This window comes from Nothoprocta perdicaria, unplaced genomic scaffold, assembly GCF_003342845.1.
Source record: "Nothoprocta perdicaria isolate Ctin4 unplaced genomic scaffold, notPer1 scaffold_3, whole genome shotgun sequence".
NCBI lineage: Eukaryota > Metazoa > Chordata > Aves > Tinamiformes > Tinamidae > Nothoprocta > Nothoprocta perdicaria.
The window spans coordinates 4,693,269-4,706,895 of record NW_020455532.1 but is presented as its reverse complement, the minus strand read 5'-3'; the positions used below and the strand labels follow the sequence as shown (position 1 = coordinate 4,706,895).

Sequence of the window (13,627 nt, the reverse complement as noted above, 5' to 3'; positions counted from 1 at the left end):
CTCCCTTTCAGCCTGAATTTCTTTACATGGTAGAAACCCAATCATCCGTGTTTTTCATAAGCCTTATGTTTTTTCCTGCAGAGTAATTTTTGTGGCTCTCTTTTGATACCAAAGAAGATTTAATAGTAGTCACTGCAGCAAGTCATTACTAAGCTTTCATTTCTATTACAAAATATGCTACACCACAATTATTAGTAATTAAAATCAAATTAGGTACATTGATTTAATTCATCATCCGTGCTCTTGTCAGTGCCTGTTTGCCCGCTTGCTCAAAAAAAAGGTAGTAATTTATAAATGATGGATTATTAATTAGTGTGTATACAGCAGCTTTCTTCTGTCCTCTGTCTTGGGCTGCAATCCTGCACTGGCATTTATAGCAGCCCATCTGTCCTATCCTTTCTTTGTGCGTGGAAATCATAGCAGGGTCATTCTTGTTGCTCAGTGCTGTTAGAAGATTGTCTACATAGCACTATGTTTATTGGCTTTTTTCCCCCTCCAATTAAAAAAAAGAAAAAAAAAAAAAAAGTACCTTCCTTGTTATTCTTTGGTAAGAAATAAGAACTAAAAATGGTGTGCCGCTGATAAACAGTATGTGTATATGTGTGATGGTATGGTTTATTACACAACGTCATGGATGTATTTCAAAAAAAATTTGTTTGGTGCAACATAAACTGAAAGCACTTCTGCAAAACTGGACCCGTATGATGTGATTAGAAATCTGGACATTCTTTGAGCTACTGGATGCTGGACTGTGTAACTAGATGCTCTGAGACAGGAACGCTCTCATATTTAGCTGTGGCAGCTCAAGGGGATTTGGAATGGGAACTGTCTTTATTCATCTGGAGTTGACACCAAGATTTTAATTTAATTTGAAATCAGTGTAAGTTCAAGTGTTGTCTTGCTAGCTGAGGTGGTGAGGAGCATATGTCTCTGCTCTGCTAAGCAACATAGCAAGCAGTGCAGAAGCCTCAGTGTCAAAGCTGTTTATAAATGGTTGCAGGATGGAGATCTTTGCATTTAGGAAGGCTGATATTATCTGACTTAAAGCTGTTTTTTTTACACACTCTTTTGCTTTCTCCGTAACTGTTTTCTCCCTTTTTTCTTTCTTGACTGCTTACTGTTTCCTGGCTCATAGTCTGCCTCAGCAGTCGCTCTATGTTACTTGCTGTGGTAGTTGGCAATGTGTTTCTCCCCATGTTCTCTTCAGAACACACTTGCTATGGTGTGAACTCATTTCTATACCATATTTTGAAACRGATAAAGCCTGTGCTACCTGCCAAATATACTTTTTAAATAGTATTATCAACATATTTGGCAGAAACTTTAATTCTGTAGGACACCCAAGGAGGTTTCTCATGTTTTGAAAGAGTTTTGAACCCTTCTGTGCAATAATTAACTAACTTTGCTTTATGACCTACTTTACATTCTCAAAAATATTCTGTGCCAAAGTTTAAATCTTCATGTTAGTCCCTGCTGCGTCCTGCGGCTAAGTTTTTACTGATGCTTAACATTTTGGTTCCGTTTAGTACTGACTGCATTGGATTTGGGTCCTGTTTGTTCTTTGCAGATGTCACTGTAGTTGTTTGGTAATTCTAAACCAGGTTCTCATAATTTTTTTCAGGAATCCTCACATTGTGCTGAACATTGATCTTGCACCCACAATTCTAGATATTGCTGGACTCGATATTCCATCTGACATGGATGGTAAATCCATTCTGAAGCTTCTAGACTCTGAGAGACCAGTGAATAGGTAACAAATAGAAAAGTGCATGTAAACATACATTTGTTTTTGTAGGATAAAGGACAGGAGATGGGGCAAGTATTCGGCCACATGCAACTAAACTTAAAGGAAAATGTAATAAAATTACATCTATTATAAGTACATCATTCATAGGTAAATCTAAAGACCTATTTAGAAATATGTGACTGACCTCATTTATTTATTTTTTCTTTGTCAGCTTCATATATTAGCTGTATGGGATACAGTTCCTGGATATACTGAATGTAGTCAGTGTGGTAGTGAGCGGGCTGCATGTGGAGGTTTTGGCTCTACGAGTTACAGATTTGAAATGTGCCTGTGGCATCATTCATGGCAAGGCATTTCATGTTGAATAAACTGTAAAATAATTGAGTTGAAAGGGTTGGTCGTGTATCAGACTATGATATAAAGACAGATGAGCACTCAAAATTGCACAGTATTTTTTTGTGTTTTTTGAGACCTTCCATCATAGCTTTCATTAGAAGAAGGCTGAGGAAGAGAATTAAACTGGATAGAGAAGATCAGCAGTTAGTATAAAGGGAGACAGAAAGAAGGAGATTTGCTTTATAAGTAGATGGGCGGAGGGAGAGGGGGAATAGGAGCAGCTGCTTTAGAATTGGATACTATGGGAATGGCGTGCAGGTTAAGAGCCCAAACTCAATTCAGGAAATGCTGATTTAATTTGCAGTCTTTTGTGATCAAGGACAATTCRGTTAATCCCCTGTGCCTTAAAAGTGCCTAAGTTGAAATAGTTGTTAAACTGTATGAATCTGTTGCAAATTTTGTCCCTACAAGAACAAATGTGTTCTGTTTGTTCGTGATTAGCACTGGCAAGGCATATGTGCTTGCTTCCTAAAGCTGCGTGGTCCCTCGAGAGACCAGTGTAATGTTTCCTGTCTGAATTGGGAGTAGGAGAGAAAGCTGGGGAATTTGATTACTATTTTTGTGCAAATTTGTTTCTTCACTCTGCTCAGGTTCCATTTGAAGAAGAAGATGAAGGTGTGGAGAGACTCCTTCCTGGTGGAGCGGGGGTAAGGACAGGGTTAATCACAAAGCCCTCTCTATAAACAGAAGGCTGCTGAATAGCTAGAGACAGAGCAGGCTCTGCCACAGCCCAAGCCCTTCCCCTGTGCCAGCAGGGACAGGGCAGTGGCTGTGCCCAAGGAGGCTGTGYATATCCTACACCTAGGAGGGTGTGTATATCCTGTACCTACAGCCTGCATGAGTGTGCCAGTGCAGTGATGGTGGGGAATATGATGCAAAAGGGGGAAGAAAGACATCAGGTTTTGCTCTAGCTGCTGCCTTCTACCTTSCTTATACGTATCATGGGAGAACAAATAATCTCTCCTGTGTGGTTGTCAACCGTTCGCTCTCTGCCTTTGCTTTAGTACGTAGCAGTTTGGCAGGACAAGGCTGCAAAAAGCAGCTCTGGTCTAACTTCCTGATGGAGAAGGAGATGGGCTGCTGTTATTGCCTGCCCAGCAGCCACGCCGCAAACTGGCAATCTSAGCTACAGCGCTAGAGATCCTGAAGATAGCCTGCTGGTCTGAGCCTTTGCAGCAAAATGTGTATATTTTGGAATTAAGGTTCATGCCAATTTTTTCTTTTCACTCCAGTAAATTGCTGCATAAGAGAGAGAACGAGAAGGTAGATGCCCAAGAAGAAAACTTCCTACCCAAATACCAGCGTGTGAAAGACCTGTGTCAGCGAGCTGAGTATCAAACAGCCTGTGAACAGCTTGGGCAGGTGAGGCATCCAGCCCCTGACTGAATGTGAGCAGTCCTAGCTGGGCTAACCTTAGCACCTCTTACAGATGGTGACAATGTGCTTCCCTTTGTTGTCAATGCCAGCTTGTCACTCAAATGGTTCATTATGTGGTCTTTGCTCAGAACTGTATTATGTATGACATTTATGAGACTTGCTCCCAGTCGAGAAATTGCTGATTCAAGTGGCCGTGTATTGATTTCTGACTGCTGAGAGAGAACAACGGAGGCTGTTTTAACATTATACTCCCCAAACAGAATGTGGTTTGGGGTTCCTTGCTGATGAGAAGCTACAGTGAGCCTAACAGATTAACCTACTCCAGGTGTCCGTGGCTTCCTTACCTTGAGTTCTTAATTTAATACCTTTCATTATTATTAGATTTGTGTATCATATTAGTAACATTCTGTGAACTCAATATATCCCTGCTGCTAGCAAAAATATACAGTGAAAACATACACAGYTTTCAACCACAGGCAGTCTCTGTGTGTATGAGGGGGCACAGAGCTGTTTCTCTGGCACTGTGTATGTTTTCTTCCTGCGTCTGGCTATACCGACCATGTAACTCAGGGCTTCTGTGAAATGAGTCTGTTGCTCGTTAAGTATTTTTTCTTGAAAATACTGACATTAGGGAAGTACTAACTTTTGTGCAGTAGTTTATTGTCATCAGATGAAATTTTAGATGGGTGGGAGCAAGCCATTGTATTTCAAATTTGACACATTCTTTGAGAAATCAGGGGAAAAGTCATTGGTTCTGCTACAACATCCTCCAGTAAGTAGTTGGGGGAAATAAGACTTTTCTTTTTCCATCTGTGTTTTGCCTTTGAGGATTATTTCAGTTTCTTCCTTTGTTCATTTTCTTCCCAATTATTTTAAATATTATTGTAGGGACAGAGGGGAAATGAGACTTTCCAAGACCACATTGTCACTGAGGCTGTCTCTTTACATAAGTTAACTTAGCAATATTCAGGCTTTCTTGCTATAATTACCACATGTCTCGGTTATAGAAGAGAAGGAGACGTCCCTGTATTATCTGCACACAGGCACAGGCTTCTATTTTCTCTAGGGAAAATAAAGTATCTTTGACATCTGTAGGAAGAGGGGGAAGAATGTCAGCTCTGTACTTAGAATTGCCAATACRTTTCAAAGTGAAGGTGTGCTAATAAGAGATGTGTGCACTGCATCCTCACTCCGAGCAGACTGGGAGGAGGAGAATTGTTTTGAGCCGTTGAGTCAAACGTAATTGGAAGTGATAGGATGAAATTGAGCAAAAAAGAAATTTAAGTCGGACATCAGGAAAAAATTGCTTAACAATCAAGTCAATTAGAGTCTGGGAAGGACTCTCGAGGGAGTCTCAGTCCATCTAACCCCTACTCCAGAGAATATGTCCTCGTACTCTGTCTAGACAGCAGGAACAGTGGGAAATGAATGTGCTTACTTGAGGGTAAATTGTCCCTAAGTGTGGGTGCACCCTAAAGTCTTCTCAGAGCAAAGAATAACTTCTCAAATGACAATTGATTGTTGTTTGTTTGCTGATGCTGTTCACAGCTCTGCATAGGGAGTAGCGTGTGCCCAAATGTACTGCCCACATTGCACTGGTTTGGGGGCATTTATTTTGTACAGATATGGGGGTTACTGACCTGGCAGGGCACTTAATTATCGTGCAGTTAACAGTACCTGAAGTGTTTAGTACAAGAGATGAGTTTTTACATCCTGGTTTAAAGATGAAGTGGAGTCGGGGTCAGGACTTAGCTGAAGCTGAAGTCATTAGGAGTCTCTCTAGACTCAAATAACTTCTGGGGAGGCTGCTACTCTATGCACGGAAAGTGCCAGAGCCTGTGAAGGGTGAACAGGGAGACAGGAGCATGAATGGAGGAGAAAGACTCAGGAGGGGAGTGAACAAGAAAAGACAAGGACGAGGTTTTGAGGAGAAAGTTGTGAATGTGAGATTGAGAACTTGAAATCCCCCTTTGTGAAAGCCCAGGCTTGTGAATACTGCTCCATAGCCACTAAAGGCTCTTCCTTTGCAGATCTCTGCCACCCTCCTTGACCTATAATCGTTTTGATAAGGGAGCACCAGGATCATGGAGATGAGGCTATTCACAGCGTTTAAACCCTTGTTTCATAGTTCATTATATGGGATCTTTCTGGCAATGTAATATATGTAAATGCTTCTCAGTGCAATGGGAATGTGTGTGTTGCCATGTTTCCTTTTTCAGTTAGTTGGGTTTGGGCTGTGTTAGTTATTTGCATCCAACAAAGGGTAACTGTAGCCTCAGATGAAAGAGCAGCCTGGCATTTATATTCAAGGATTTAAGAGATGAACTCTTTCTTCCCACATGAAATAAAAAACGTTTATCCTAGTACCTAATGGCTTGCACACAAATTCCTTCTCTCCGGCATGGTTCAACTTTTCATTCTAAACTGGCTGGTAAGTGGAAGCTGACCCACTTTTATCTGGCGGTCTGCATTAATGTGCTTTTGTGGAAGCCAATTATGATAGCAGCACCGCTCTGCGGAGTATTCCCAGCTACTCCTCAGGATCATAGCAGCAGCTGCACAGAATCTCCCTTTAAGTCATTTGCCAACTTTTTGCATACTCGCTACATATGCGATACCTACAGCACTGCCAATTGCTGTAGGGAGGCTGTACTGTACGTTTGAAAAAAATAAGATTTTTGTCTTTGACAGGCTTGGTGTAGTACAATAATATTTCTAATTTGCAGAGAAAACAGGTGCCTGAATTTATGTTATTTCCTTTTCAAACCTTTTTCTTTTCAAGGCTGCGCTTGCATGCAAATCTAATACAAGTAGAATTTTGCTTTACATAGCTTTAAAAAGCATATTTCATATGACCATGAAAATTCAAAATGTAAAAATTTGCACTTTGTTCCTTGCAGATGTTCTGCAAGTGAAAAATTGGTTACACAGCTATCTCTGCTTGCTTGGTGTTGTTCCACCTGCTGTTCAGGATCATGAAGGATCTTTCCTCTTTCCTTTCATGAGGAACGACCAAGTGGCATGAAGCTATCATAAGCAAAAGCATGCCACTTACTCGCCTGGTCCCCCAAATTCTGTGACATAGCATGGCAGAGCAGTGATGAAAATCATCCTGACTAATTTGGAAACTGCTGTAGGAAATCACATATGGCATCCGTAGACCGCATTCCTGCCACTATAATTATCATTTAGCCATTGTGTAGTGCCAGGGSTGGAACACTAGAGAAAATGGTTCATGTTTTCTCCTTTTCCTGAGGGCCCTGAAGCTTCTAGTTATGCTTGTGAGACCTGGGAAGCTAAATCGGGCTTTCTGAGGCACTTCTTTAACAACAGGGAAGAAAGTTCTAGGTCTCTCTCTCTCTCTTGTAGTTCAGCAGTTCTGTAGTAGCTAGCAGAGATACCCAGAGGTTACTAAGGAATTTAGGTCCCCTTGATAGCAGCGAATCATGTCAAACCACCTGGAATGCAGACGCTCTCAGCAGCGCGTTAGGTGGATCTTGGGAGTTCCTGTCTCCAGTGCAAGTTGCACGTGCTCAGCAGCTGCAGGGATCCCGATCTTCACTTGCAACTGCAACAAGAAAWGACTTGTTGATAGCTTCATGCATTAAAAATGTTATCAGCCCTCTAACTGATAACATTAGGAAGCAACTAACCATGAAAATTAAAATCACAGTGATTTATTAAGGACTCAATAATTGTACTCCTTATCAAGAATTATAATTAACMATGCTGGTTTTTCTCTTTTAGCCAGAAATAGCCTATAAAATGATGCCCAGAGTCTGTTTTTCTATTATGGTCTTTTTGTTCTTTATATGCTTCACAAAACGAAGAAATTCACATTTCTTGTTAACAAACAGATTTTTTTTTTAAACTCCCTGTCAATACAGTAGTGGATGTTGTTATGTACCTTGCCAAGGCTGACAGTGGCCTTGACTTAAAAGAAAAAAAAATGCTTAAACCCTCAAACATCCTGATACAAGGAGCACTGCATGTTAGCTCAAAGACAACATGGGGAAGATCAGGAGACGAGTGTCAGTCTCGGGACTGTCCAGGCTTGGGGTGAGAGCTCTGCCCAATTCCTTCCCTTCTCAGGGCTTCTGCCTCTTCCATCGTCACCAGTCCCATTCCTGGCGAGGCCGCAGGGTTCACTCACTCTTAGCTTCTGCAACACCTAACACGGCAGCTGGGAGCATTTGATAACATCCTGTAATTATTGTAGTAATATTTAATTATAATATTATCATGCTTCAGATTGGGTATTCACCTAAACTTTCATTTGCATGCTGATTGATCTAGCTACCCCACTAAAGCTATAGCTTGTGACATTAGAGAGACCCCTCATTTCCTGTCAATTCCTCTTGTAATTTTAAGGTTTGAGTGAGTGATTGACAATGGAACTTGAACAGAGAGTAGAGAGGTCAGATTCTCGAAAAATCATGAGCCAGTGTAATGAAATAATGTCCAGTTGGAATGAAGAGGAGGAAAGGAGAAAAAAAAACAAAACCAAAAAAAAACCCCAAAACAGAGAGCACTATTTATATACTAATGACATGAAATAGGAGAAACTAGATTCATCCTTTGATGATGGATAAATTGGATGAAGGTGCAGAGAAGAACCGCTCCCCCCCCCTGCAAAAATGATAAAAGATTAATAAAGATTAATAAAATAAGCTTTGTGAGAATGAACTAAGGAATTGGGCATATTCGGTCTGTAAAAAAAAAAAAAAAAAAAACAGCTAAGGAGAGAGACATCTGTCTGCATGAATCTTAAGAGATACTATGCAGAAGACAGGAGCCAATTATTTTCAATCAACAAGAACAGAGAAGTAGTGATGTGTGTGAGGCAGACAAGGGGAAATTCAGGTTGACTGTTTCCTGAAACCTGTAACATCTGAGCAGCAGGATGAGCTGCCAGCCAAAGCTGTAGAAATACCTCTCGGAGAGGCTTGTGCCTCTGCGGATTTTGCTGTATTATCCTAATTAGCCCAGGAAACACAAGGACACCCAGAAACCATAATGTGGGAGAAAAGCTATAGAAAGCACATTTTCTCATACAAGAAAAAATGTGACCCTACTGTTCAAGAGTAAATTTAGATTGGAAGCTACACTATTTCTAGCCCTTCTGAGAGTTTGTTTTGAAYTCACCGTACAATGTGGCAGCAGGAATGGGGTGCAGGAAACATCCACATGAGCTAAAGCAGATGAGTGCCACTGAGGGGAGTTTGTGGGGCTGCTGGCACTGAGGGAGGAGTTCCTTGTCCTGGAGAAATCTTGGATCCTAGAGCAGATAATCCTAAGGCCATTAGGGAAGGAGCCTTGCTACCAGATCAGACACAGATTCAATTTTCACTTCTCTGTGAGAAGGAATGATACCTCTTTTCCTTAACAAAAAGAGGAACTGATGAGATGTAACRTGATTACTTAGGACTCCAGCCCACAGATCTGTATGTTTTGTCTTCTCTAAGCAGGACTTGTGTGATTAGCCCTTTTTTCCCCAAGGACAACAATGTCGACTGAGAGAGATTCACTGAAGAAATGAGTGAATTGCATGAAATATCCTACTGGGAAGGTCATGGCCGTTTATTTCTGACTGGCCCTCAAGTAATGACTTTGYATTAACATCAGTAATTGCTGTAGTGGTAAGAAGGCTCTGATGCACAATAATGCAAAACCACTTGATGGTGATGGAGGTTGTTAGAGAAATCCTGGTTTTCTGACACACAGGAAAATGCATGTTGTCTTCCATTAGGGGATCATTTGCATGTTCAAGGTTAATAGTTTTGCTGGAGAGAAGCAGGGCATCTATTTGGAATACAACTGCTGCTGTTAGATTCATGTTACGTTAATATTGAAGTTCTAATTTGCTCTTGTTGATATATACAGTATATAGTTAGGCTTTGGGGGAATTTATGTAAACAGGCTGTCTTCTCTTTAACTTCAGAGCATACCTTTGAACCAGATTTCTGTTAAGTAGGACTAATTTCTCCATTAAATACAGCCCAGGCTCTTCTGAATCACATGGGAAGAACTGTGAGTAGCATGTTTTGAAGTGGGAGGTCGGGTAGAGATTGAGGTGTTAAAACAAGCCCAGCGCAGTAGGTGGCAGAAAGCACCAGCGCAGCCACTACCTTGGCACTGCTTCCCTAAAAATGGTGGGAAACCTCCAGCTGGAACAACTTTGATGACTAAAGGTGTCTGGAAAGTCTTGCACAATGTGGGCTTGATGGGCTTCAGAAGGTAGTGCAGAAGCCATTTATCTAATGACTTGAGCACAGGAATCACAGAAGGAAGAAAGAAGGGTCCTTCCTTTGGAGTTTTGACAAGAGCTGGGATAAAGATTGTGGAAGAGCTCATGTTTTCCACTGTTCCYTAGTTTATGTTAGAGCTGCTTTCCCTTTCAGGACTTAGTTCCTGTGACATATTATGAGCTACATAAGGACATATTACATAAGGACATATTACRAGCTGAATAAGGAATGTATCTTTTGGACTGATGAAGAAAAGACCTGAAAAGTCGGGAGCAAATGGTGAACTAAGGGCACTTTGCTTTTTTGGCCGAGTTAATCCACTATTTATATGTAATTATATTTTGCTGCTGGATGATTATCATTTGTGACTGTGAGCCAAAGTATCTCCGAGGCACTTAGACGTCTTTATATAGGGACTTAATTATTTAGATGATTACCTTTTTAAAAATACTGTAGTTGCTTCCAGGAGTTGACAGTGGGTTTTTGTATGTTGTGCACTAGATATAAATTCAAAATGCCAGAATTCACAATGGTTAAAGCTTCTTGAAGCTTTAAGTCAAGTAGGGATTTTCACAGTTCCATTTCTACCACTGTCCTTTTCCCTAAGTTTGAAAACATCCTGTGGGAATGACTACATCTGATATAGCCATGATGCTGAGGTTGTGTTTGTACTTACAAGAAAGCAGGGGAAGTTGTAGGATCCCAGACACATTTTCACACATGCCTGTACCTATTTTAAGGAAAACTAAGAGCCTAAGACTCTCCTTTATTGCAACATGTTATTCRGTGTTTGCTTTGAAGTGGTTTACATTCGTTCAGCAATGGGCCTGTTGATGTATACACCATGCCCTTCCAGCAAAGCCTGGAAGATACTTCCATGTTAGCATACAGCTGCCTTGGAAAGCACCAAAAAATAAAGGAATTCTTCCAGTTCACCTGGAGGGGAAAAGTGAGCATCGCTGGCTTTTTTTTGACAGGAGATTAAAGAAATGGAGAATAGCTATTTTGGACTTCACATCAGGGAATTTATTTATGGCAGTTTTCATCATGACATTTAACTTTTTGTTGAATCTGTTGAAAAGGCCTTTATTATTAATATAGTGGATTTCTACAACAGAGTTCTCTTGGGCAGAAAATGCAATTTGTTCATATATTTCCCCAAACAAGTTTCATATGACTCTAAATTGGAAACAACAAACATTTTACAACGTTTTTAACGGCAAAAGACTCGTTCTAGTAAAATAACTTTTACTTCAACCTGCAGAGTATATCAGCCCATTCAGACATTGCCAAAAAAAAAAAAAAAGGCAATTGGTTCTTCAAAGACTTTTTTGTTCTGTGTCCCTCCTAGGAAAACATACCCTGCTTTAGGTTTAAAGACAGCCATGCAGTGATGTAGCTTTTAAATGTCTGATTACCAGTGTCTGTCATTGATTTCCTATGATTTCTTGTGCTGAGAGTTTAGCGAGGTTTATCTACGTCAGCACACAGCATGGATCCTACAGGAGACAGGGCATCATATCTGCCTCTCTGAAGTAATTATTGCTCAGGAGACCTGGCGTCCAGCTCTATGGAAATGAGCAGACACGCTCTAAACCTCCAAACTTTTACAGAGGGAGAGGAGCTCACGTCGGATGTACATGAATCAAATGTAACTGGCCAGTTCAGTGCCGGCTCCTGTTAAATTCCCTACAGCTAAATTCCCTACTAGCACAACGCTACTCTTTTTACTTTCCTGTCATGCACATGCAAATTTCCCTGGGAAATGGAAGCTTTTTGCACAAGCCTGGGAGCACCTCACTGTGCGAAGAGGTGATCGCCTCTTCTGCACAGAGCTCCAGGCTGACTGTAAAATGTCATCTCACTTGAGACCTCTGGCTGTTTTTCTTATCTGTTCTTTTATTTGGGAATTTACTGATCCCCAAGTAAGTCCTGGAGGCACAAATTACAGATTCTGTATAGGAGAAAGGAGGAACTCCTCTCAAGATTTGGTGAAAAGCTGAAGTGCTTCCAAGTGACAGTAATAACAGCTACTGTGTCTTCTTTGTTAATGTATCCTAAAGTCTAGTTTAGAAGCTAGTAGTAGTGTGTTGGCAAATAAAAGAGTAGGTAAAATTGTTTTGTGGTTYCTCTAGGAAGTGGGTAGGTGCCTTTGTGCCAAACCGGAGGTGACTAAACTGCCTTGCACTTGAACCCAGCTCTGGCAGAAGCAGAGGCACTGTAAGCAAGTGGCCTCAGGCTTAAGGTAAAAGAAGGAATTGGGGATTAGAGATAAGATTTTCTTTAGTCTGAGAGAAAGAAGGATTATCATTTTACAGGCATCCCGTTCAGCTCCCCTTTAAACTGACTCGAGCTCAAGTGTATTGAATGGGAAAAGCTCCTGAGAGGAGCTCTCTGGATGGAATTAATCCCATCTAACTGCAGACATCCGGAGCTGATCCAGTCATCTAGACCCTTTCTAGGTCAATGAAGATAAACAGGCACTTGTGTAGGGCCTATAAGGTAGTCCTTTTCTCATCTCTTTTATATGTCTGCTTTAAGATGAAATGAATTGTACCCAGCTGCTGCCTGTTCCCCTCTGTTGGCTGAAGATGTCTAAATAATCAGCTCAGATAATTGAATACAAAAAAAAGAATCTGCAATTTGATAAATTCATCCCACCACCAAGCTAGGAACAAAAAGGAAATTCCTCAGAAAAGTTGCTTCCCTTCTATAGGGCAGGGGATGGGGCAGAGATTATACCAGGCCTGGATCTGTTCAGCTGAATGATAGTGGCTCTGGGACAGGAGTGGTGCGATGGTCGTGTAGGTTACAGACACAGCTCTTTGTAAGCAGGGATCCTTCTCAAACTCGGTAGATGAGCTCTGAAGTTCCTTGGTTCGTCGCACAGGTCTCTCTTCTCGGACCCGTCACCATGTTTTTAGCAGTAATATTGATTTTATTAAGCAGTTCCCAATGTTCTGCCTCCCAGAAAACAAATGCGAGAGTGTTACAGAGAGCTGCTGTGGTGTCTGAGAACATTAGAGAAACTGGTTTTGGTAGCAGGCAATAGATAAGCTCCAGCTTACAGTGAGGAGGACTTGCTGGCCATTGGACAATATAGATTTGAGGCAGAGCTTTATTGATCAAATGTTTCTTCCAGAAATGGCAGTGTGTGGAAGATGCCAGTGGGAAGCTCAAGCTACACAAGTGCAAGGGAATGGCCAACTTGGCAGCTTCAGGCAACAGCAAAGGCACCTCCAACCTTTTGCCCAAGTATTACAACAGGAACAGTGAAGACTGCAATTGTGAAGAGAACGAATACAAGCTGAGCCACGTCGGTCGGAGAAAGAAACTCTTCTCCAAGAAGAGTAAGTGAACCCACTATGTCTTGTGTTTCTGCCTTAGAATTTGTTCTCAAACACCCATAATTGTCCTGATTTTCACGGACATTAAATCCTACAGATGTCCCTGAAGACCAGGCTATTTATTAGGCATCTAAATACAAAGATGGGTATCTCGTACTGAACAATCAGACTTGAAAATATCCTGTGTAGGAAGAGCAATGTTTTGATAGAATATATGGTCCCATTTATTTCTTTTGAAACTAGGAACTGCTGTACACACACTGAAGCGGCAAGCAGCATCTTTACATAAGCCATGAACAGTGCTGTATAGCAAGTCCTCAGATTTTCAGGAGATGCTGCAGTGCTTTGGGCCGTTACTGCAGTAATTTATTTTTAATAAGGATGCGTGCACAGTGTTACAGGGGCTGTTTGCTTCTGACATCCTTTCCTTATGCTCAGTCAGCAGAGCCAAGGCTGACTTTTAACCAGAGCTCACATCCAAAGGGGATGAGCCTGTTTCTGGTTTCCTTGGC

General features: G+C 41.3%; 1 protein-coding gene across 3 annotated transcripts in view; it reads left to right on the top strand.

The window, feature by feature from the left end:
• The window catches only part of SULF2 (sulfatase 2), a 124,254-nt gene that overhangs the window by 98,546 nt on the left and 12,081 nt on the right, over positions 1-13,627 (top strand). For all 3 annotated transcript variants that reach the window (XM_026041920.1, XM_026041918.1, XM_026041919.1), the window contains 4 exons: positions 1,622-1,750; positions 2,734-2,790; positions 3,376-3,505; positions 12,911-13,118. In XM_026041920.1, the coding sequence (XP_025897705.1) occupies positions 1,622-1,750; positions 2,734-2,790; positions 3,376-3,505; positions 12,911-13,118 (524 nt within the window). The remainder of the gene's footprint in view (positions 1-1,621; positions 1,751-2,733; positions 2,791-3,375; positions 3,506-12,910; positions 13,119-13,627) is intronic.